Genomic DNA, 26,507 nt, shown 5'->3' with positions numbered 1-26,507 from the left:
ACAACTAATGTCGGTAGATTAAAAAAATATATATAAAAATGTTACCGGCTTAATGACGTCACGCATACTTCGGCTCCCGCGTTACTCCTTACAATCTGTCGTTAACAGCGTTCAAGAAGCGAACCTAACGTGTAATTTGAATGTTCCAGATATTTCGGCGCAGTCGGCTGTCTCCTCCGATTGGACTCTCAGAAGCAAAGCGATGGGGACAGATGAACAATTAACACCTTATCTATATTTAGTTAAACCGGACCATGGGCTAAGGAGGCCCCGGGCTTTTCACGACTATCCTGCTACTAGACTACTTTTCTAGCCTTTTCGTACATTTGGCGGACTTTTCTATGGTCTTTTTGTACTTGTGGCGGTCTTTTGGCCTTTTCCCGTTTTCCGTCTTAAGTCTGCAAAGCTTGACGCTGAAGCCACTGATGTAAGGCGCTTTATAAGAAATTATTATGTGACATATATCGGAAAATTCAACATCAGATATTTCTAAAAAATGATTTTTAATTCGAGTCTGATGTTTCGACCAATATTGTTAGACTGGTTTTATGATTGCACGCAGCACAGGAGCAAACTACTGTTGACATGTGACCAAAGTGGGGCGTGTGATAATAGCCAAATACATTGACATTAAAAAAAGGTCACTCTTGCATCCCGCCTAGAATCTATTAAAATCGAAATGCACTGTACTCGACGAATAATTCAGAACATCACAGAACTGTGCTGCTCTGCATAAAAAGGCCTATAATAGACGTCACGCGCCTAATTTCACATCAATGTCTTTTCGGAAACGCTGCGTTTTAATTAGCCAATCCGAAACACGACATCGTTGAAACCACTAATAACATGAGGTGTCTTACTGCCGTTTTCAATAAATGATTCAAATCGCTTTTTCAATCTATCTCAAAAATTTACTAATCAGAACAAAGCTTTTTTGACATTACAAATGAGATGATTGGTTCATTCTCGGTATCGGATTGAAGATTGAGATTGGAATCGTTTGTTGTAATCGGCTGTTATCCGTGCAGTGGTGTCTAGGTTTATTAATAGAGCTAAAAAAGTGTAAACGGTTTGAAGTTAGCGACGAATGGCGTATTCATTTTGACAGATAAAAAATGTACTTATTAGCTTTTGTAAGTAATACTATGACGTGCGAAACTTAATAAAGTTTATGATTCCACGGTCCCCAAGAACAAAATCTTATCTGCAAAATGATCTAGTTGCAGTATGAAGGTTTTAAGTGAAATGAAAATATAAATATCAATTCCTCATTTCAAAATTGTTATCGAAAATTAATTTAATTTCTTAACTTAATTGATATTTATATTTTCACCTTCATACTGCAACTAGAGCATTTCGCAGATGAGATTTTGTTCTTGGGAACCGTTTAATCAAGTTTGTCCTAAAATATTGCTGACTTCAAACTGGACATAAATATTAATGTCGGGCATGTTTGCTCTTCCTTCCTGTGAATAAAATGGATGGTCAAAAATATTTTCTTCTGCTCAGCATGGCATTGCATTCAGTCATAGACGTTTCCTTTTCGAGAATTCGCTGGTTCACTATAACAAGGTCCTATGTTACACTTGATGTGCAAATTGAATGATAAATATTGCATGGTTCTAAGTATTTTTCAGTGAACAATTACATTAATACCGAATGATAACAATGAGAACATAAATTAATTTTAATAAATTGTGTTCTAGAAGTTTTTTATCTCACTTTTGCAACATAAGTACGTTAACATAGTACCTTGAAATATTGAGTCCCGGACCCCCCCGTTGTGCCTACCCGCGGTCTCCTAACCGCCGCGTGCCTCGACATAGCACAAATTATACTATATTTTATGCGCATGCGCGTCCGCTGTTGTTTTACTGAGAGTAATTTATATCGACAACATTGCGAACCGCTTTTGTTGGCAACATTGTCGTTTTGCGCTAAGTTATACAGGGTGTCCTCGATGTTCAAAAACATTTTTTTACACTGAATTGCTGGATTGCTAGTGAACAATTTTTTTTTTCATGGCAACTTTTTGATTTTGGAAATTCATTGAAACGAATTTATTGTTTTATTAATATTCTACATTGTTGAAGCTACAAAATGTTAATTCAGCAAGATAAAAATTATATGAAATACATAGTGTACCTACAGACATAGGTCTGTAGGTAGCTATAGTACAGACTACAGTTTACGTGCCGCCGTGTTGGTACCGGGCGAGCGACGCAAGGTGCTTCAGTTGTATAATAAATGTTTTTGAACAAAATTGGATTTGAAGTCCAATATGACTCATGTTCTCGAGGACAATGCCTTTGAAAATATACAAATGGTTGAAATTTTAAAATAATACAGTCGCCTTTAATTTCAATATTGACAATTATTGTTATAAATAGATAAATTATTATGCTAAGTTTTGACGTGGCCACTTTGTTACCTATCGTGGAAAATAATTATTCATATTTTTTTCTTATTGATGGTCACAATAATTTGATTTTTTATATGCATATTTTATATTTTTCAAATAGCAACATTTAATTTTCTACGTATTATAAGGTATGGGTCACACCGGAATAATGTAATTTAGAATGGCAACATTGAAAAATTATTTTTTAAGTATTTTTAAGCAGCAATTAATTTAGTTTATTTATTAAATTTCCGCATAGTACGTTAGAGTTTGTGGCGTTGGTGTGATTTCGATAAGCTGTCCGCTGAAGGAAAATTAACAAATATACATCAATTATATTTAGTTTGCCAATAGATGGCCATAAATTTAATTACGATCTGGAGAACCCTGTCGAATATGAAATCCAACGAGTGAACTTTAATCTCATGTACGTAAAGTTAATTTTCCTTCGGTCGTCAGTCTTGCACTTATTGTTAAGGCTGGTGTTGTAAGGCCGTGTTGTTGGATTTCTTACCAGAACATAAGCTAGTAGTGGTGGGGACGAGTGAGCGTGTGTATGAACGAGTGTACAGTGGCTGCGTGACACGTGTCAGCCAATAGACAACGAGCATTGATTGAGGAACCAATTGCGCTTCACGTCGGCGCGAAACCGACCAATCACAAGCGTGCTCACGACTCGTGCCGCCATCTACAACTGGTGCGAAATCCAATCTCACTACCGGTTGATAGCTTAATTTTGAGCAGGGTTCCTTCGTTATTTTTCTACGTACATGCAGTTTTGTGTAGCGATGGTAGACGTCTCCAACAGGACGCGGTTTGTTGGCGGCCGCTGACGGCTCTAGTTGATATCGATACGTATATCGATTATCGTAATCGATATGAGGCTATTTTCATGGTAAGGCATCAAATATTCTTAGAGTTGAAAAGAGGGTAGTTAAACTTTAATGTTATGTGGTAATGAACTAGGCTGTTAATCCGACCAATATGCTGTATTTTGTTGGTATTGTTTGTGGACGTCTCTGGAACGACGTTGGGTGAGGTGGCTGTTTTATAATTAGAAATAAAATATACATTATACTTTGGTTTTTTATTTACCTATATTTCTAATGTTAATAATTCATGGTTGATACTATTTGACGGATTGCGACTATCTCCGATTTTCCACTCTATTCACTAGTTTTATTTTTTTTAAACATAATGCATTTGTAAAATTAACAAGGATGGCACAAATGTAAAATAGATTATATATCAAAACGCCTTTGTCAGGCTTTATTTTGAATCACGATTGATCACTTCTGCACTGTGTCTCGTGTGAACTTGGCTGATCTCCGTCGAAATTGACCGCCATGACCTCAATTCGGCTAGGAGGAGTACAATCATTTTCAATTAAATTTTTAATAATCTCCTCTTATATTTGAAAACTGATTTATATATAGACAGATGGCAGATTAAAAAACTATAAAACAACCCAGCTCACGTTATAAAAGCTAAGGTTTCATCCTTTTATTTTTAAATATTTTTATAGATCATTAGCTTTGGCTGCGACTTTGCCCGCGTGAAAGTTTTTCCGGAATAAAAAGTAGTCTAGCACTCCGAAGTAATAAAGTTTACTATTGAAAAAAACTTCATAATCGGCTTAGTAGTACCTGAGATTACTACGTTCAAACTCTTCAGATTTATACATAAGTATGGGCTCACACGATTTTACTGTTATCCATTGTCAATGGGTTATAAACTAAGAAATAATTATACCAGATGATGTATCTGTTCCCACTGATCGTGCTAGACATAACTACTGACAGATAACTATTAAGTTGGAAACTAAGGTGGGCTCTAAACGCACCATATTTATACATTAGTCGATTGCATTCTGGCAATACGAATTTCACTGTTGAGTGTGGGAAACTGACACACTTTCCTAGCATGCAAGCGCACGCGCAAGCTTCCGCCATCGCTGCTGATATTTATTTACCGACTTCAAAAGGTCATTCTGAATTCGACGTGTATTTTGTTACCTCAAAACTCGAGTCATTTAAAAGGTTCACGAATCCCTTAGATGTAGTATTGCACGTAAGATCGGCAAGGTAACTTACCTTTTAGGCTGCCATCGCTTTCTTATAATTTGTAACACAAACACATCACGTATTTATCCCAGAAGGGGTAACAACTGGTCGATCGCGACAAGTCCAGTCGATCGTGGCAAGACAAAAATATAAATACGTAGAACAGACCGCACAACATACCTAATCACTAAGTGCTGCACGCATCGTCTTGTATCATTTTTTAATCAAAATAATAATAAATTGTGTACTGAACTATGTTGTTTCATTTAAGATTTCAAGATGTATGTAGCTTGGTAGATCGCACAGAGTATCATCAGAGAAAAGTAGCTCTTGGGTCTTATCAATTTGGCCACCCCTGCCATATAGGGTACTAATTGCCAACTCCGGGTTTCGAACCCAGAACCTCAGAGCAGTGCTGTACCGCGCATGCAGTACAACTACGCCACAGAGACAGTCAATTTATAACACTAATTCGATATTAAGATACCTATAATAAAACACATTTGAAAATCCGAATCCGTTTATTTCTAATATACAATTTTTATCATTAAATTAAACAATTTTATAAATAATTAAAGGACATCAATAAATTAGGAAATTCCTCAATATTTAATCAATTAAGTGTAACTTTTCAAGTAAACAAAAATAACAATATATTTCTTTATATTATTCTCAATTAACAATTAATTTATGGACGTCCTTGTCTATCACATTTCATAGAGATTACAATCAAGTCAATCTTTGGGCATTGTCATTTTAGTACACTTCGAGAAAATTAATTACATTTAAGATTTATTTAAAACATAATTTGCCAATATGTCGTACGTCGAATCACAATTACTTTTTAATTATACATAATTTAATTTCTCTGCACTGTTTAGGCTCCATGATGGTAATTACAGAATATATAAACTGTTATTAAACATTACATTCGCTGAAACTGTACCGGCCATTTTGTTTTATGATAAATAACGAGATACAAAGTTACATTATTTAATATATTGCTTATCGATTCAAATGTCATTCAGTGTAAGTAAACTACGTTATATAATTTCAAACTTGGATAATTTAGTATTATGAACTATAAGTTAAGAGAAACATTTTTTAACAACTCCGAAAAATAGTTTACAACGTTAAATTTTTTGATGACTTGCAAGTATGTGTCTACATACTCCAGTGACTTAGAACTATGTAGTAAGTTGGTGACCATTAAATAAGCGAGTTTTTAGTAAAGTAATTTATAATAGCATTTAGAATTACATCAACTACTAATATATAAACGCGTATTAAAACCCTCCCATTAGCAAACAATCTTGAGCATTCGTTCCATACATTTTCAACGAATTATGGCGGGAATTTGCAGAGTTACAAAAAATGATCCTAAAAATCAATATTAAATCTTCTTGGAAATTTTAAAATACCAAATTTTAAAAATATTTCTTATTAAATTCTCTAATTAGCAGTGTTGCTTGCAAATTAAAATGATTAATATACTCTGAAAATTCACGGAATCAATCATTTTAGTAGCATTTTTATTGGGAAATTATTACACAATATTCACATTACAAAAAAAATTAAATTACCAAAGTTAATGTAACTTGTAGAAATACGATGCTTCATTTCTTTCTATATTCGAGTTTTATAAATTTCGAGAAGAAAGCTCCTAAAAATACGGCTAGCGCGCCGCTTTACTGGCGGGAGCACTTTCACAAAATGTACCACCTCGAAGTACTAACACTACAGTACTGATATATGGCTTTACCACTCCCTTAATTCAAGGATCTTCTCTAGCTATGAAATACGAGATTTCGCGTATACGAGTCAACTAACGCATTTATACATACCCTTATAATTCACTATGTTATATTACCACGTTGTGTTATTAAAACATTTTATATTACAATTAACATTTAATGTACAGCAATAGATCAAAATAACGCGTGCCTGGACACGGGACCTTAGCATTTTGGCATTATTTGTGCATTTATATTAGATATAAGACGCAATCCTACGACGTCCATCGAAAAAATATCTTGAGGAAACCTGCATGACTGAGAAGTTTTCTATATGAATTTTAAGGGTGTGTGAAGTCTACCAATCATCGGCCAGCGTGTTGGCCTAAAGCTTAACCCCTCTCAGTAGTAGTGGAAGCCCGTGTAGCAGTGGGACAATATATAAATACAGGGCTGATAATATAATTTCTGCGACGTCTATAGTTAGTGCACGATGTTAAAGCGAATGGAGACGCGTTAAACCTTATTATTTGTCTAACCGCCATTTTCAATAAACGATTCCAACCGCTTTTTTCGATCATTTCAAAAATGGCCCAATCAGGACAAAGATTTTTTTGAAATTACAAATGAGTTATTTTGCTTGGTTCGTTCTCGCAATCGGATTGAAGATTGAGATCGGGATCGATTAGTGAAAACAGCTGTAGAAAGATACAGTTATAGATAATGAACCATATCAACATATTTTCCACGTAATATCAATGTTTGGAACTTTCCTAATCTACTTTATAAATATCACTAATTGATTCGTTTCGTCAATATTTGCTCCCTAACTCTCAGAGATGTCCAATAGGCAAATCATGACAAAATAACACTGTCTGACTTGACAATCGACATAACATAACAGTCTTTAATGAGACTACACTAAAAATGAGTTCATGATTGCAGCTTGAAAAAATCTTTTTTTCGTTCGTCAAAAATCTAGTATTCTTTTGCAGGACCTGACATTTTTTATCAAAAATAAAACTCCTTCTACTTACTGGATAATTGTCTATTATTTTATTGCTTTTAAATACTTTTTTATTTTTTTTGTTGTCATAACGAAAATATTTTTTATTACTACTATCTCGATATGTTTTTGTAAAAATAATGGAATCTAAAAATCTATATTAAGTTCCTTACATTATGAGATGGAATAGCCGCCGTATCACAAACATTAAAGCACACACATACTTCATATGAATACATTAACTTCAATTACTCTATAATGTGATATATGATTAACATTTCAAACATTAATAATGAATAATATAAAAAATCTACAAAAATTAATTGACTAATGATTCGCACAATATTCTTAGTAAACTTCATCAATAAAAAAATTTAATATTATTATTATTTTTTTTGCATAACTTTGAGGGTGAAAAGAAAAAAAAATCTGTCATGGGCGTCGGGTGGGGGATGCAAGTAGGTGCACGTGCACCCCCTACCCAGAAAAAAATTACAAAAAATATATCACTGAATAAATCTGCAACAATGGGAACTATCGACAACAGAGGTTTTTTATGATAAATCATTTTAAAAAAACCCGCGCGATTTAAATTTGAAAAAAAAAAACTTGTCGATATTATGTAGTATAGAGCGTAACCTTGACTGCGCCCATGAAATCTAGTGTCATTTCCGAGTACAGCATTAACAATTTGACCAATTTTATTAAATACTTCAAGGTTAAAATGACACAAAAAGGCATAACGCCGAATCTTATTTTCTGTATAAAGTTAGGGTGCGTTGCCACCAGAGATATGCGAGGTACCTAATTTCTGGGCCGTCCAAACTGTAGAATGTTTTCCTTGCTGGTTATTTAAGCAAGTTCAACTTAGCTCGCACAGCTGTACATAGCTTAGTTAATATAGCAGTCACAAATCTACATATTAATGTGTGATCAAAAAGGCTACTCCAATTAAGCATATTGCGCAGACGCAGTGACATTTGGCGTGACAAAAATTCATATTGAATGTAGAAAAATAAAATTTATCTATTGCTGTAGTATTTCGAAGAGTGGGCACTAGAAATTAAAAACAGAGCTAAGCAAGGCTAGGAATCAAAGTTATGCTGTTAGTTTATAATTTACACATCCTAGTACATTGCTTAGCTGTCTGATATATGTTGTGTTCACTGCCTATTTTAATGCTATGTTTACTAAGAACATCGCGCCATCGCCGCACCTGACATCAAGCGCGAGTATTCGGGCCCGCCGACGGCTCGACCTTGGGTGCCGAACATGAGTAGGCTGGTGTGAGCTGGAACCGAGACAACCTTACTGTACTTTTCAGAGAAAACATCAGATTAGGTTAGGGGCTCTGAGGAGAATTGGAAGGGAATTAGGGGAAGGATGGGAACCATTATATCCCAGGTCCCTAACCTGGGAGTAATTACCCCCGCGGAGGTAAATCGACTATTTCACGGGGGTAACAATTATCTATTCATACGATCGTAAAATAAAAAATAGTAACAGGGCTGACGTAAAAATTGTGAGGCTGTTGTGCAATCTATGATTAATAAAGATGTTTGTATTTGCTTGTATTGTTTGCTTTGATAACATTTTTGTAGGCGGGGTAGAATTAGTTTGCCACATAGATCACAGGGGTAACAATGTTGATAAGATTAGGAAGCACTGGTTTATATTAATAAAACAATGTCTAGATTGAGTACGATCTTAAATGAACATTAAAGATTTCATATATAAAACTGGAGCTATTATTTAATCGTTTGTAACATACAAATTACGTATTTGGAAAAATATAAAAAAAGTCGTAACCGCTAATAAGATCACGCTCTCAAGTAACGTTCTTGATATTTTCTACTGCCTGTTAAATAACGACGATCTTAAGATGATGTAGTCATCATCTTAGTCTATCTTCGAGTTAGTACTCGACAGCGTATCAGCTGATTTCGCACTTCGAGCGAAACTGAGTAAGAACTATCGATATATTGACACAATGAACGTCTCATTAACATAGATTTAAAACATTAGATATGCCCTATGCTCCTTGAAACCGTCCATTATTTATATCTGTGTGTCTATCGGAAAAATTAAAAATACAATCAATTTCACAAACATTAATTAGTAAAATATTACTCACAATACCAAAACACAAATTTAAGGTAAGGTAAGGTCTGTTTGAATGAATATATTTTGACTGGGAAATATGAAAACATCAGTCATAAATATTAAAATGATCGACCATCGAATAAAACGAGTTTATGTAATTTTTGCCTTTTTGTAGTTTTTTTTTTATAGTTTGTAGTTATTTTTGTTATCGAAGGCATATTTTATAGATTTAGAGTCTTAATAGCAAAAAACAAGAAAACGTAATCAACGTGCACCGTTCACAGCTTACTACAACCGACTACGACGTGAAGAGTGAGCTCACTCTTCCCAACGATGACACAATTCCGTGCGGCTGAAGTATGGGCAGGCACATCTAATCATTTAAATCTTTGGTCATTAAAATATATACTTACTTGAATTTAGTCGGCTTGCTTCCTGCAGTTGGGGCAGGTCTGCTTCTCCTGCAGCCAGGGCATGATGCACTGCGCGTGGAAGTTGTGCGTGCAGGACAACGTCATGATCTCCTGGTCGCGCAGCATCACATCGAAGCAGATGGAGCACTCCTCCAGGGTCCACTCTCTCTCGCGGCTGGTGAAATAAAAGAACAATGGTTTTAAATGTTGGTATGAGTGAATTTAGGTTATTCCCAATTTAAGGAGACGTTATACATTAAAAAAAAAAATGTTAGTGTTTAAAACTATTCAATGAAACTATATACATTTGTTATTATACAAAGAAACTTAGGTCGTCAACGGCAAAAAAAATGTTTAATTGTAAAATTTAATTAGATATTGTAACTCTAACTTTTCGGACGATCAACACCTCAGCCCACCCGTGACCATGCAAGTAGTCCGGTCAATTTAGCCCAAAAATAGGGGTAACCTTGCATTAATTCCCAGAAAGCTGAAAATTTACATAGATGCTGGGGTCATCATTATTATGAAATTGTGAAAAATCCCCATCGATCCCATGTCTGCAAAAAAATTTATTCAAGGTCAAAGGTTGCAAAAATGTGTTTATCGAATTTTTCAGCGAAACGGTTAGTTTTATGAAAAAATATGTTGGACAAAATTGTAGATCATGCAATTATCTACAAAAATTGTCCTTACACATTTTTCATAACACTAACCATTTTTGATAAAAAACAATTACATAACTTTCTTACGCTGTACTCTCCATAATAAGCATGACTAAGCTGCCTATGATATCATTGGGCTTGTAATATAAGTAAAACTATAAGTCTGCGTGACTAATACATTCATATTGATCGATAATTCTGAAAATATACACACAACACACAACATCACGCATTTTATCCCCGAAGGGGTATGCAGAGGCGCAACCATGGCACCCACTTTTCGCCAAGTGTGTTCCGTCCCATGATGTGATAGGGGGCGAGCCTATCGCCATATCGGGCACAAATTCCAGACTCCGGGCTGATACTGAGCAAAAACCCAAAAATCACTTTGCCCGACCCGGGATTCGAACCCAGTACCTCAGAGCGCTGCCGTACCGCGCATGCAATACAACTACGCCACCGAGGCAGTCTGAAAATATGATGTTAAAAAAACGGAGTCCATAATTTTAAGGAACCATGTGCAGATGTTGATCTATTAGTATTACTTACCGCTCGAACTCCAATTGGAAGAACTATTTATTTATTGAAACCCGGCAAAGGTCAACAACCATCGGAAATATTATCAAATACGAGTTTATCGGATTATCCTAAATGTAAAAATCATATACAGTTTTTACATGCTATAACTGGCTGTGATACAACATCAGCAATGTTTCGGAGGGGTAAAACAACAATTTTTAAATTGTTTGAAAAAGAAAATTTTATTACTTGTGCACAAGCTTTCGAAGATATCAACTCTCAAAAAGGGGTGTAACTCAAGATGCGACTGCAAAAAAGTAGGCTTATTTTGTTCACTAGCGTGCACCACTTGTCAAGGCCAATCGTGTTCAAATGTTGAATCTCCAACAGAAGATTTTCACATTAACGACGAAACAACTGATGTATCGCTGTTAGTACAATTTACGTCAACTTAAGAAGATGAGGAGAAGAAGAAGATGGAAGAGAAGAAGAAGAAATAATTAATGACGATGATGATGAATAAAATATGTTTATAACCAAGTATAACGGAACTTGTCGCTCGAGCTGTACCCGATTGACATCGAGCACTCTGACAAGAGTACAACGACTGAAAGGAAGAAGAATAACCAAACATTCATTAAATTTTACTGTAATAGACCGTGGAATAGACCTACCGGGGAAACCACATTAAAAAAAACGCGCTAGGTACACTACCTCATAGGTGATGTGGAAACGTGTACATATTATAGACAATACAGCGTAAGAAAATTTTATAATTGATTTTTCTCAAAAATGGTTAGTGTTATGAAAAAATGTGTAAGAACCATTTTTGTCGATAATTGCATGATCTATAATTTTTGTCCAACATATTTTATCATAAAACTAACCGTTTCGCTGAAAAATTCAAAAAATCCATTTTTGCAACCTTTGACCTTGAATAAAAAAATTTGCAGACATGGGATTGATGGGGACTTTTCACAATTTCATAACAAGGGTGTCCCTAACATCTATGCAAATTTTCAGCTTTCTGGGAATTTTAGCAAGGGTCAATGTCTAAATTGACCGGACTAAAGTTGCAGCCTTCGAAACGTCAGTAGAAAAATATAATAATATAAAAAAAGAATCATCGAAATCGGTTCACCCAATCCAGAGTTCTGAGGTACCAAACACATAAAAAAAACATACAGTCGAATTGAGAACCTCCTCCTTTTTTTAAGGTCGATTGTTGTAATGTATTTTGTATTTTATTGTCGATTGGTCAATTGTTCCTTTCCCTTTTTTCCACGAATGTTGTAATGTATTTTATATTTCTCGATAGTAACAAGGTTAATTTTTAATTAGTATGATTTAATTTCGCATGTCTGAAGTTTATTCATTTATTTCGAGTCCAAAGTCAAAATGTGTTTAAACCAGCACTAGGCCGCAAGTCAGTTTTTAGGGCCATCTGGAAATCTTTTATTTTAGCCGTCTGCGCTGATGCTTAGAGCTCTATACTTTAAAGCAGGGGTTCCCAGACTTTTTTTTCTCATAGACCACTTTCAAAATCTTGCTGGCCCCGGTGGAACTATATTTTTTGCCGCGGAGAAAGTGCATTATCACTACCGTCCAGCCGTTACGAGGGACGACTAGACGGATATGTTGAGGTCACCGTGGCTTACGACCCCTATCAAATTCCTACATTGAAGTCAAACCAACATTTTAGTTCTTTACTATCAAACTAGATTAATTTTCGTGGACCCCCGCTTACAAATGGTGAACACCCATTTTTTAGGCACGCCAACGTAGACCCCAGTGAAGCCCGCCCTGTGGAATGGGGGCGTTTGGAGAATTCCACCACGGTATCCCCGGCCTGTCGTAAGAGGCGACTAATAGGGGCCACGAAGGGGGTCGTCGGCGGGCAGCAGGGGGCTGTCCGCCCTAGTGCATTTTTGTGCATTTTGCACATTTTTCGGTTGACTCCCGGGATGAACGGCAGTGTGTTGTTGGCCTCATACTGCCGTAGACGCCGAGGGCGTCCTTTGGTGCGCGGGGGCTTCTGAGCCCCCCCCCCCCCCATAGGAGACGGGCCGCAAGGCGGCACCGCGCAGGGACGGCTGCGGTCGTCGACTTAGACACTACAACGTCAGAGGAAGCCCGCAGCCGTCCCAAACGCGCCGAAGAGGGCCACCGCGGAGTTTTAGCTGGTAGGCCGTGCGTAGGTTAAGTTGTACATATGGTTAGGGACTCGGCCCGGCGGTCGCCCGAAGGTCACCATCAAATCCGGGCGGCTCAACGTCGGGCCGTAAGGCACGGTTACCCCAGCATAACCGCTCAGTCGCCCCCCACGAAGGCTGGGCGGTAGTAATAAGGTACTTTCTCCACGAAACCAAAAAAAAAAAAAAAAAAAGGACCCCAGTGAAGTGTCTCGCGGACCCCTGGGGATTTGGAGCACTTTGGAATCAATGCTCTAGAGTCTTACACCGCCAAACATGATAACCACACTTACATAAAATATTTTACAGATGCTAACTTATATTTAAACTTATTTATAATATTTTTTTTACAATCGCAACATCATGCCACAAGGAGTAAGCATGCACGGGCGGTTTTTATTTTATTTTATGGAATAGCCTCTTCAATACATCATCCTTTAAGATGTGAGTATAGATACAGGCAGGCTTTTTTTTCAGTTCTTTTTGGGAGCACGCTAATTCTCAAATGTACGTCCATAAATGTTTGTATCCCTCTGCCTTCCTGTAATTTTTAATGGCAATTTTTTCGATATTTTCAAAATTTCCTTTGGGTTACTGCGTGCCCCCCAAAAAACACCTGGGTACAGGTGTGCGTGAACGCAATAAAATCGCTACCACGATGTCTACATACAACTAGAAGCGATTATTTAACCGCCCGTGCACGCGTACTATAATTCCCAACGTTTAGTAACATCACCAATATTCCAAACTTTACATGCTTTGTTAATATCTACGAGTGGGACCAAACTTCATAGCCAATTGGAAGTTAATCACAGAAACAAATTCACTAACATCACACCAGCCTTAAAGTTTGGCACCATTTTCTGATAACATATAATCATGCTGAATGTAAAGAATCTATCATAATCAAACACTGACTAAAAATAATCACTACTGCCAGTTTACACAGACCCACCCTCGTCACACTTCTTTTACATGATAATAATTACCTTAAAATACGCAAAGTATTATTGCTATAATCATTTATTTTAATTTAAATACAATCATTATTTAAAGCGAGTTATTGCTATAAGCATTAGACCAGTCGTTTCTAACCTTTTCAATATTGTTACCCGTGTGATCTATGTGGAAAACTAATTCTACCCCGTCTTCAAAATGTTAACAAAACAAACAATACAAGCAAATTGTAAACATCCTTATTAACCATAAATTGCACAACAGCTATGATATTTTTAATATAATTAGGTTCTTTGTTACCCCCGTGAAATAGCTAATTTATCTCCGCGTGGGTGACTACCCCCAGGTTAGGAACCCAGGCATTAGACATTCTAATTTCCGCTCCATTCTAAGCCCGAGAACCTAGGTACGGAATCAGAACATCAAGTTTAAGACACAAAATACTTTGCGTACTTTCAGTATTATCTCACAAACAAGGCAAACTTAAAAATATGTCTTACAATGCACGCTCTCTTAGTTTAGCCAAACGATCCTCTTGAGGTCTGAAAATACACAATATTTTTATAAAAATCAACCCGAATATGGGAATAGTGTTGACATTGCGAACACGCTGGAGAAATAATCGTGAACGGCAGTGGTCAAGGGTAAAGTTTTCCGAAAGATAACACAACATATAGGTACTAATATGCATAAATCTACAAATCGTTCTAATGATAGATTTTACATAAATTAAAAGGGAAGCCGGTAGGAATCTGATTATATGGACCCTTTTCCACTGGTGTACGGCATCAATAGGCTAGATCGCCGGAATCAAAACAATTATCCACTAAGGCCAATTTAAATGGATCAATTAATGTTTAAAGTAAATGATAAATTCAAAATTTCAAATAACCTCCGCACATAAACTTTATCAATTTTTTTTGGCTATTAAAAACTCTTCGTAGTTTATTTTAGTTAGGAAAAAATTGTTATTGATAAAATGTATACCCCATTTGAAATTTTAAGTTTGTCGTTACTTTTGTGACTGACTGGAAAAATGACCCACAAATCATCGACGTGAAGTGACTGCAAACTGTTACTTTTCGTGATTTCCCTTCCCTAATTCTACTTCTCAATACTGGCTTCGAAAGAGAGCGAGGGAGGGTCGGGCCCTGAGTGCCAGGTCCTAGGGAAGGACGAAAGCCCTCCACGAGCCACAGACAAAAAAGCCGTTAGCGACATAATCCTTTTGCAAACAAATATACAGTTGGGATATGAAAAAAAATCGCCAGAAAAAGGAACGACATATAATTTTCAATCGGCCGGCTGCATTTCCAAGGCCAGTCCTGGCTATTCCTTTTGTTTATAGCCGAGTTTCCATAACACTGCCAATATTGTAGTTGTTTATGAGCGATGCAAATCAAGAAAAATCTGGTTCTTCTGGAAACATATAGGACGACACAAGCCTCCACCGCCCCTAATTCACAATTTACTCACGCCTTCCTCGGGCTGATCATATTTGTGAACCCTCCGATGAAGTGTAGCAACGAGGAACTCCTCTCCTCCGAGGGAATACCTATTGACGTATTTGTTACATCCCATTCCATAGCTGTTTCTGAGTCGTAAGAATTTCCAATATGTTGCAATGATGCTGATGTGTAGCCAGTCTCCAAAGATTCTGTATTTGATCTATGTTCAAAAACTATATCTGAATTATCAACATCTGTATCTTCATCTGATTCTAAAGAGATGTCTGATTCCGCATAATCAGTACCCGTTTCACTATTATCTGATTCTGTATAGTCACCTCCTGTTTCATCATTCTCTGATTCTTCATAATCACTTTCTTTGTCTGATTCTTCTACATCACTTTCTGAATCACTATAATCATTATCTGAGTGGTTATAATCACTTGCTGATTCTGTAGAATCACTAGCAACTGTAGATGTAAAACTATAATCGGATTCTATGGAAGATTTATGTGAATTACAGTCAGAATTTGATGTGTCACTTGCAGAATTTTGGAATGACGAATTATTATTAGACTCCACATAACTGGATTCTGCACTACTTGCACAAGGAAAATCAATTGTATTGTCATGTACACTTGTGTCAGAAGTGGTTCCCTCCGAAATTGTTGAGTATGAATCAGAATCCATTGTTTTCTCAGCTAACTTACTATTAAATATGAAAAGAAAAAGTACAACTTTGATTACAGAAGATTATAGCAGATGAAGCTTAGTTAGTTTGCTCCAAATTTGTGACTCCATCTAACTTTTGTTCTTAATAATATTAACATGATTTTAAATAGTTGTTTCAAAATATTTATTTCTCCTAAATTTATTCTATATAATTCTAAGATTCAGATGTAATTAAAATTAGAATTAAGAATTTAAGCCTTTAATCACTTTATAACATATAGGCATAACAATTTAAGTCACAGATAGCAATGTTTTGTTTAACTAATTATAACTGTTCATTCAAATGTACATTATACAATTCTGGAAGTGTGTTAGTACTAAAAAGTGGCATAAATAATAAAAACACTTGATTTTATGAACTAATGCTTTTCAGAAACAATTTTTTGTAGATTATTCATAAAAAGTGTGTGGTTGGTGAATCAAGAATAAAATATTCATGATTTTGATACCGTCTTTTTCTATCTTATGAAATTTCCTATTGACATATTAGGTACAAATTCCATTTTCCCAACATTTTGTTACTATTATGTATAAATTTTACACATTTTAATAAGATGACTTTATTACTTCATGAGGTCATAATGTATGATTATAATGGCCTACTCATGACAGAATAAGGGCACCTTCAAATTAATAATAATTATTCAACATGGCTACAGCACGGTGGCAGAGCTGCAGCAAAGCGGAATGTGTATAGCACAAATGGTAGCAATGTTTGTGTTTGCTAAAATAAGTCATAAGAGTTGCCACAATACAAGCCATGATTTTGATCAAAGTAACGGTAACTTTAACTGTTACTGTCGTCTGTTGGAACGGGACTCCATTAGACTATTCAATATTTAATACATTGTTGCCTCAAGGTGATGAACAAGTCCACTTTATTTAGAATTGAATAACATATTGAGCTCAAAAAAAGCGGCTAATGTTATAACAGCTCAAATCCTCAGATAAGAAATTCCCTAACTTGTGATGCGAAAAGAAATATATTTTTTTGACAAACATAATTGTCATCATAATTCTTTTTAATCTTAACATTTACAATTACTTTGTATATTACTAACAATAAAACATTTGTACTCCTACTCAATTACAATTATATTGGTCTATAAGTCATTATATTCTGGACTATTCACTCCACTATAAAAGTACAGAAAACAAAATAATACTCGTTAATACGTAAATAATCCTTTCCGTTGAAATTGAAAGCTACTTATTAAGTCAATATTGCGACATTGAATAAATTTAAAAATATAAATGAACATACCCTCGCTGATTTCACATGACTATCACAAAGAATAAAGATTATTATTGTTGAAATACTTACAAGACATTGGCCCTTTCGTGAGTCCAGTTGGAACTTGTGGTGCCTTCGGATTCCTGGTTTGGAGAACCTTTGCTGAGGAAATAGTAAAGTGCAGCTCCAACACCTAAACCGATCGCTGCGGTCGCGAAGCCCAGCCCGCGACTAGAGCTCGCTGGTTTCCGACGATCCTCTTCCCGCACGTTCATTTTGTATAAATATGACACGTTTTTAATAAACTGCGTATGTAAAGTGCAAATATTTTCTTCCCTTAGATTTGACTTTTGACGTTTTAACTCTTGAACAATCAACAAAGATAATTTTAGGGACCTAATACATTTGGAGTTTTCCTGATTTTCCGTTACTTACTAACACTTACTAATTTTGCATCAGCTGGTAATAAAATACTATGAAGGTATACAAACAATCATCGCGTTATCTCATTCAGGCCATAGACTAATATATAATACTGGAAAGGCACGGTGCGTTAGAAGGAGAGAATCGACGAAATAAGAAAAAATAATAGACATGGAACAAGATTTGGAGGGTAATTTATGGAAAACGATAAGCATGATCAAGATGATGATCTGAGGTATTCTCAGCTCATGTAATCTTTTCAGAACTTTGAAACGTAAATAAAATCAACAAAAAAAATATAAATTTTCGATAAAAATCGTCTGTGATATAAATGATACAAATAGACAACTATTTTTTTTATTTTCTCTGTAATTAATTTTACAGATTACATTTTAAACAGAAAAAATTTAATCAATTTGAATAATACATACATATTGCATTTGGACAAAGTAATTTCAAACATTTGAACGATTAACAACGAAACGTAAGTTTATTCTTGAAGCGAATGAAATTGTCATAGACATTCTGATTTGTGCTTTATTTATCTCTGACAGACACATCCTCGCCAGTGTTGCCAGAAGGTTACATTTCTTACATTTTTCGTTACTTTTGACCCCCTCGCGTAACATGTAAGTAATTTTTACATTTAAGGCAATTTTCGTAACTTTTGAGAACATAAGATTTGTAATACTAAATTTTTATTGTAAACAGTTTACCAACGCATTTCTATTCAAGGCATCCAATTTTAACGCATCTAAAACTGGCGGGTCTAAAAAGTAATTCACTCCATATCACACTCCGAGATTGCTGACCATGCCAAATGAAACGTATCCTGGATATATTAAAACTTGAATTTGCTTGAGTATGCGCGCGCACGTTTTCTACTTCGCAGGTTCCCGCGGTTCGCGGTTTCGTATCTACAGAAATGCTTGCCCAAAAACACGTAAATTAAAAAAAAACAATAATGTAACTTTTGCAGCAAAAATGTAACATTTCAGGAAACAAAACGTAACTTACGACTCAAGGGCCCTGGCAACACTGATCCTCGCTTTATTGGGGAATTACGCATCATAAATAAATATATCTTACTTGGTAACAACGTGTTTCTTTTTAATTATAACTGTACACATACTTTAACGTAGTTTTGGTAGAATATTTTATAAAAATACTTACTTTGCCTTCGACGTGGCGTGAGTGTATAAAGTATCAAGATAATATACCTCAATTTCTGGGTTCTAGACCTAAAACGAGGATAACAGGATATAAGTGTAAGTACTAAAATCATAATACACATTAATACTGACTAAGTACTAAGTATTTTAGGATCTTAACCTATTTTATTTTTTTATACGGATTAATTTTATATTGCCGTAAATATGTACGCATTGCGTTAAAACCAAGTTAGGTAGGTAGATAGGTTTCTATTTCTATACTTATTGTCAAACATTGCGTTTGTCGATAGTAATAGAAACAAATGTTTTGGTGCGCTTATTTAATGACGTATTCTTTGACGTAGGCACACTTTTCATTTAAGAATCAATGAATAAATTATGAATAGTTAAGTAGTTAATGGGTACTTATATGTCATAATTTCATCCATACCTACAAAATATATGCAGTTATTGATTATTTACTAAACAACTCCCAGAATAATGAATACTTGTTGATTTTAAACTAATCTTAAACATATTTATAAGAGTATTGAGAAACAGATTACAGTGTAAGATAAAAATAATGAAGCTTTATGGATAATTATAGGCTATCGTCTCCGTAGATAATATGCTCAGATATATATACACTGGTTTACTATAGATATACTTATTCATGATATAGATTTGACTCCTGTACCTATTGCATATTTACCGTCAGGCCAGGGCAAAATAAAATATTGAGCCGTCGCGTTGCGAGAACTAAATTACTATTAGTAAATCGTTACTGTGTACAACGTATTATACATATGTTTAACATAAATCATCAGAAAGAATGTGATCTCTTAAGGCGATACCTCAAGGTCCATTTTCATACATTTTGTTTCGGCTTTAATCTGGGTAACTAAACAAGTATTGGCAAGTAAAGAATTTAAATTCACGTCTAGTTAGTGATTAGTTCTCGCAGTTGAAGAAAAACGTAAAATAATTATTAATCATGGATATTTCTGCCTTTAAAATTTCGTCATATTAAATTTTAAAGGCCGAAATATCCATGATTAATAATTATTTTTACGTTTTTCTTCAACTGCGAGAACTAATCACTAGACGTGAATTTAAATTGTATCGCCTTAAATTGTACAGGTATTAGGGAGCATGGTTTTAGGCCGAAAAGTATGCTTACCCTAAAAGTAGCTAATGCTAAAGCTAATTTTTTTGAGTAGATTCTAAGGCATCCATTGTTATTTTATACTATGTGTTATAACAAACATGGTCATGTAGCATCATTGACTGTATCAATTGTATCATACTGAGAGGGTTAATAGACGCTTTCAATCTGAATAACGAGCCCTGTAGGCTCTTTGTACCATACAAGTATTGTAGTAGGACGCACAAACTGTTTGCTGTCCCGCGGTGCCGTACTGTAGCACGTTCTAGAACACCAATTCCGCCAACTCTCAGCGCACAAGATTTTGTCGTTTTTTCGGCTGATTGGAATGTGATCCATTATGAATGGATTGATCATTATTTGAAAAATATTAAACAGATCAATAATGTACTTAATAACTACATGAAATACGCGGTATCATGATACTTTGTAATTCAAAGTGTTGGATGATGTTTCTACTGTTTATGGGTGATCGTATTGCTTACCATCAGGTGAACGGCAAACTCGTCATTCAAAGCAAAAAAAGGCTCTAGTTTCAATCATCAATACTTAGTTTACCTACACAAGGAGCAGTATTGACATATACTGAGTGGCGCTCTTAAGTGCGATACCAGCCGCGAAGTTGTCGAGCTACAGTCAGCATCTTAATATCGTAATTAATTAGCAGATATTAACATCTGAAATTATATCTTAAGTGATAGCATATACGAATTTTGACAGCTGAGTTTTATTTATTAAACTGGGCTGAATGACTATCAACTCAAGTTTTGTTTATTAAATAGTTCAACACCTTAAATGTCTACTTAAGATTCTACTTAAAGGTAAGATCGGTTTATTAAAGCCCTTACTGTTGTGATAGTCGAATCATCGTACGTTCCTACACAGTGCCCCATCTATATATTATGTTATGTTGTGGGATTAGCCCTTGTATGTCCGATTTCGAGCAGACTGGCATATCTATATTGATTGGTAAGAGATAAACATGTCTTGTCAGGGGCGGCTTTAGGGGGAAGGCGAACCGGGCAACCGAGGGCCTCGTGCCTACAGGGGCCTCGCGCGCGGTACTTTGGAGGACTTTTTTTAAGAGCTTACCAAGCAAACTGTTAAAACCGGGGAATTTTCTTGTGCCGTCCGGGGCAATGCGTTGTATTTTTTATTTCGCCTGGGGCCTCGCGATTACCAAGGCCGCCAGTGTGTCTTGTGATGCAATACACTATCTGGTCTTATGTACAGGTGGAGTAGAATACAGTGAACGTATAAAAAAAAACTTTCCAATTGACTCTTAAAAGAAGAATTTTGATTATATAGATACGAAAGCCTTTATCTAAAACGAGACTACACACGAAATATTTATCAACTCTTGTTCGCACCGGCGATTTGTATAAAAAATATCTGATCATTTTAGCCTCAGATTGCATCCTCGAATAATACAACACGCGGTATAAATAATAAATTTTACTATCTTTGATATCAAAAAAATTATCGTTGAGGTACTTACTTATGTATAATCAGTCCTCTGTTATAGTGAATTTTTGCAACCGAACCACGTAGTTACATACCTTTTGCTTAGATAGTTAATCAAGCAAAAATAGTAGGAAATTTAATAAATAGGAGTCAAGCGTCTACCCCCTAACCAACAGTATGGCGATAAATGTAAATAAAAAAAGTGTGTGTGTAAGTCACATGAGGCAGAAGTGAAACTTATGAAAAATACGAGAGATGGATATGGACATAAAATACGGACTTTACAATTCATTTATATTGAAAACAAAATAAAATAGAGTATTTGACTTATACTTTGTATATTTTTTTATAATACGTAGGTACGTCAGATAAATTCTAAAACAGAAGAAATTATTGAAATCTAATGAAAAATCCACAAGTTTAAATTGAAATTTGGTAGAAGGGGTAAGGGTCAACTAACAGAAAAGAGACAAAATACTTGCATGTGACGTCAGCGGGTATTACGATGCGTACGAAAGAAAGAGATGGAGGGAGATCCCCTTTCCACGCCTACTCCTGCATGTAGCAATATTTGACATTTGAATTACTGCCTCATTTCTTATCGAATTTTAATGCTGTTTTCACATAAGGATTTCATTTTTGTACTAACAGCTGTTACATATAGAAAAATTCACAAAATCGAACATAGTCAAATACCCTATTAGGAAAGATCCTTCCTATCGGTAAGTCTATCGCTGGTATGTCATTCCCATACATACAGATAAAGATAAACCCCCTTATTCATCTTTCATTCAGACATTTGAGATACAACAATATTAGCCAATCCCACGGCCCTATGTCTACTCACTACGAAGGCTGCCATGCCGTTAGCACTGAGAAACAAACTTATTATCACAGCTTTACTCCGTCCTAAGATAAAAAATGTCTATGAATAAGGAGGAAAGATTATAGAAAAGCATTTTGGCTAAGAACCCAGCTTAATTAAGGCCATTAAGTTATGTGTTAATAGGGTGTTTGACAATTTTTTAAAATGTATGTATAACGATAGATGACTATTCACTTATAGCGTCCATTATATTTTTATTGTGCAAATATGCTCAACTTAGTAAAAATCCGTGATTTTATTTTTTCATTTATAATTTCGCGCTACAACGCGTTGTCACGTGACATTATCCCTGTATGACGTCATCGCACATACACAAACTTTCGTGACAGTTGTTACACCTAAGAAGAAAACAAACTATTGGATTTATATCTGTTACTTTTCCACTAAAATGAATGGGCCAGCATATAAATATTGTTCGGGGCCTTAATGTAAAAACTCGTACTAAAACTATTTATTCGTGTGACAAAGTCAAAAGATCTAAGAAAGAAACGGTTAACTTTAGCACGACGAAATCCAAAATATACGTCGGATGAGTCGACGATTTATTTTTGTGAAGATCATTTCAATGAAAGTTAGGAAGTTTATAGTTTTATATTGTATTATAAATGTTGTTGTCATCAAACAATCTATGTTTTAATATAAATGTCAAATATAAAATGTGTGTTGAGGCTATGTTCTTTGTAACCTCGGTTTTTTTAAGTTATTATTGCATGCCATCTGTTATTCTATATTTCATGCAGGCGTTACTATAAATTTATTGTTTTGCACGATGCAATGTTTATGTGCGATGACGTCACTAACAATGGCGGCTGGCATCGATACGTTTCAGTCCCCGAGCGTTACAGATTAAAAATTCTTTATTTTAATGACGGAAATAAAATATTTCCATTAAAATAAAAAAATGTATTTGATAAATATTTTGCGCAGTATTCTTTCTCCTGGAGTAGTTTTATATTTTTTGGTTAAACCAGTCAAACACCCTATTATTTAAATTTCCAGATGTCGTTGTCTAAAGGTATATTGCTGGGTGCTGCTGTTCTCGTGGCTGTGATCACTGTCGTGGTGGAGTGGCTTCGATTCCCGGAGGCGCCAGCGCCTCATGAAGCGCGGGGCCAACGACCCAAGAGAGATTAGTAATAGGTATACTTACATTATAGTGATTAATCAATACTAATATATAAAGCTGAAGAGTTTGTTTGTTTCAACGCGTTAATATCGGAAACTACGAAACCGCTTTTAATTTTTTTACTAATAGAGAGCTACATAACTCCTGTATGCTATAGGCTAATTTTTATCCCGGGAAAATATAAAGCGAGACTTTTATCCTGGAAAAACTTTTTCACGCGTGCAGAGCCGCGAGCAAAAGCTAGTTTTAATTATAATAAAACTAAAATATCGCTAGAAAACAGACATAACCGAATAAACTCTACTTCGAAAGTGTTTGAAGTCTGCTTACCCCCGTGCGTGGAGAAAATATATAAACTCTGTTAGTAGTAGAAGACACCAGTGTCCAGAAGTTTATCAGTAAAAATGTATATTAGCCAGTATAGTATGGATACCCACAGTATTATGGTTCTATGATGGCTGCAATGATGGCAGGAGTCTTTCGATAAATATATTTATTAATTACGCAGCGCACGCAACGGAAGCTTTCAAGAGGAATAAATTTTCTCCGTTTTTGCAAATTTCTCATTGATTCTCCGCTCCTATTGGTGATAGCGTGATAGTATATAACCTATAGCCTTCCTCATTAAATAAGCTATCTAACATTAAGATAATTTTTCAATTCGAACCAGTAATTCCTGAGATTAGCGTGTGCAAACAAACAAACAAACTCTTCAGCTTTATATAAATGTATTATGACTAAGATAGTATTTGACCAAGCTGACGCCATCGGGACGTAATGTGGGCTGAAGTGGCAGTATACGGTACAGAAACTACTCGACACCGCCATTTTCAATGTATCTCAAAAATTGACCAATCGGAACACAGTTTTTTTGACATTACAAATGAGTTATTTGATTGGTTCATTTTTGGAATCGGATTGAAGATTGAGATTGGGATCGGTTATTAAAAATGACTGATGGTGATGTTACTTTAGTAAAGAGCTTACAGAATACAGACTATAATACTACGTAACACCTGTCAACAAATTAAGGAATATCCACTGTTGTAACATCGTCAGCTCGCATATCAGCCAGACTTCTCTTTTCTATACATTGTTATCTCAATCACTAGTAAAAAATAAAAATAAATATTAGCACTTATGATAAAACGAACATACGAACTTATGATAATTCAAGGTACATGAGAATATATAATTATTACTTAATTAAATTAGCTTATATAAACAAATACAATTTATGTATATTGAAAATAAAAAAAATAGTAAACGAAGAAGCCAGCTCGAGATTACATACATAGCCAGACCAGAATAAACCTTGTCGTGTTGTCGTAAATATGGAATAAATTTCTTGGATTGATAACGTTCAAATGGAAAAGCAAAAGTGATTACTAAGGCGGGTTTTTTATTGTCTTGTTCAGGCTGTAATACCTATTGGTGTTCGTTCGTTCATAATTTAATTTAATTTGTAACCCATATTACATATAAATTTTATTTTTCTGCCCACCTCTATATAAACTTTAATCATGCTAAATCTCGCACGCCTTCGTGCACGCAATAAGTTTGAAAATGTGTGCAAAGTATTTTTTTCGCGTATTAATATATAAATTAGTTAGGTATGACTGATGTGAGAAAAATTTCGTTGTTTTCAGAGACATCAGCTTTGGCAGCCCTGTGCAGTCTTTGAAGATCATAATTGTAAGCAATAACACATCAGTAATAAGTGAAATTTTAATTGGAAGAATGAAGACTGCCTGACGAACAATATGCGGAATTGATGCGGTCCTGAAGTTGAAGAAAGCAATAAAAGTGACTGAAACAAACTGCGCTGTAAAATTATGCTCACGCCGTTCGCGTTAATTACTGCAATATAGTAGCTGCCTATGTTTGATTTTATTCATATCTATAAGTAACAGCAAATAATGTGAAGGGAAGCCGTTCTGTGAAAACAACATCAAAATATCGTCATATTTAAAAAAATGCAATGCACAACAGTAGACGCGTAGAGAGGATATAGTTCTTTCTCTTTCTTCCGCGCTCATCGTTATAACCGATGACGTCAAGTGCCTGGACTTCGTCCCTTCTGTTTTGCTAGTTCATGGTAAATTGAGTAACTATCGCATGAGCACACAATTATTCTATGACAATCTTCCCAACGTCCACTCTTTATAATCTTAGAACTCTTTCCCCCTTATTCATAGACGTTATTTATCAAAGGACGGAGCATTACTGTGATAACAATTCTGTTTCTCAGCTTTGTTTATCTGACAGTTGTATCTCAATTAGCCAATCACAACGGCCCTATGTCTAGGCATTGCGAAGGCTGCCATGCCTTCAGCACTGAGAAACAGACTCACAGCAATGCTCCGTCCTTAAATAAATAACTTCTATGAATAAGGGGGTTTGCTTGTAGCCAATGTAAATGCTTTGAAATCATTTGAATTCTGCTTATCATGCACTATGACTAATCGTTTAAACTCCATACTAAACATACCAATAAATATGTTTTTGATTTTTTTTTTGTAATTTTTGCATAATATTTGAGACGACTAGATGCTTCAGAGCTTATGACGAGGTGATACACTGAATAATAAATTACATATGTAATAAACTAATATTTATATTAATTGACCAGAAAAACTAGATTTGCCATGTTGTAGTAAAATAGTAAACTTATTTTCTTATACGAACAACGTCAAGTTAGACACGAAAACGCTAAAGTGACAGCTTAGGTTTTTTATTCTCTGGTCAGTCTATTATTTCTAAAATGTATGTTCTTTAATAAATTTGTATTTTTAAAATGTGCTTTATTTACTTTCGAGAGTGGGT

The 26,507-nt window shown here is 35.2% G+C and overlaps 2 protein-coding genes and 1 long non-coding RNA gene across 8 annotated transcripts in view; 2 read left to right on the top strand and 1 right to left on the bottom strand.

Moving 5' to 3' along the window:
• Positions 1-3,478, top strand: part of LOC115454611 (pantothenate kinase 3) — a 48,359-nt gene extending 44,881 nt beyond the window's left edge. For all 6 annotated transcript variants that reach the window (XM_037443016.1, XM_037443013.1, XM_037443017.1 and 3 more), the window contains one exon: positions 150-3,478. In XM_037443016.1, coding sequence (XP_037298913.1) covers positions 150-216 — 67 coding nt within the window. In that variant the 3' untranslated portion in view covers positions 217-3,478. The remainder of the gene's footprint in view (positions 1-149) is intronic.
• Positions 3,479-5,494: 2,016 nt separating this feature from the next.
• On the bottom strand, positions 5,495-17,993 carry LOC115453151 (dentin sialophosphoprotein-like). Its single transcript, XM_037443371.1, has 5 exons — positions 17,557-17,993; positions 15,529-16,209; positions 14,553-14,594; positions 9,720-9,894; positions 5,495-8,494 (listed from the first exon to the last, which is right to left on the bottom strand). Exons 1-4 carry the CDS (start codon positions 17,739-17,741, stop codon positions 9,726-9,728), a joined length of 1,077 nt encoding a protein of 358 aa, XP_037299268.1. The 5' UTR covers positions 17,742-17,993; the 3' UTR covers positions 5,495-8,494; positions 9,720-9,725.
• A 933-nt stretch (positions 17,994-18,926) lies between these two features.
• LOC115453146 lies at positions 18,927-26,479 on the top strand. Its single transcript, XR_005113056.1, has 3 exons — positions 18,927-19,157; positions 23,555-23,695; positions 25,331-26,479. It is a non-coding gene; the product is annotated as an uncharacterized LOC115453146 (long non-coding RNA).
• The last annotated feature ends 28 nt before the right edge of the window (positions 26,480-26,507 follow it).

Source organism: Manduca sexta, chromosome 26 (genome assembly GCF_014839805.1).
Source record: "Manduca sexta isolate Smith_Timp_Sample1 chromosome 26, JHU_Msex_v1.0, whole genome shotgun sequence".
Taxonomy (NCBI): domain Eukaryota; kingdom Metazoa; phylum Arthropoda; class Insecta; order Lepidoptera; family Sphingidae; genus Manduca; species Manduca sexta.
The sequence above is the reverse complement of the archived record's forward strand: the minus strand, read 5'-3'. Positions and strand labels throughout refer to the sequence as shown.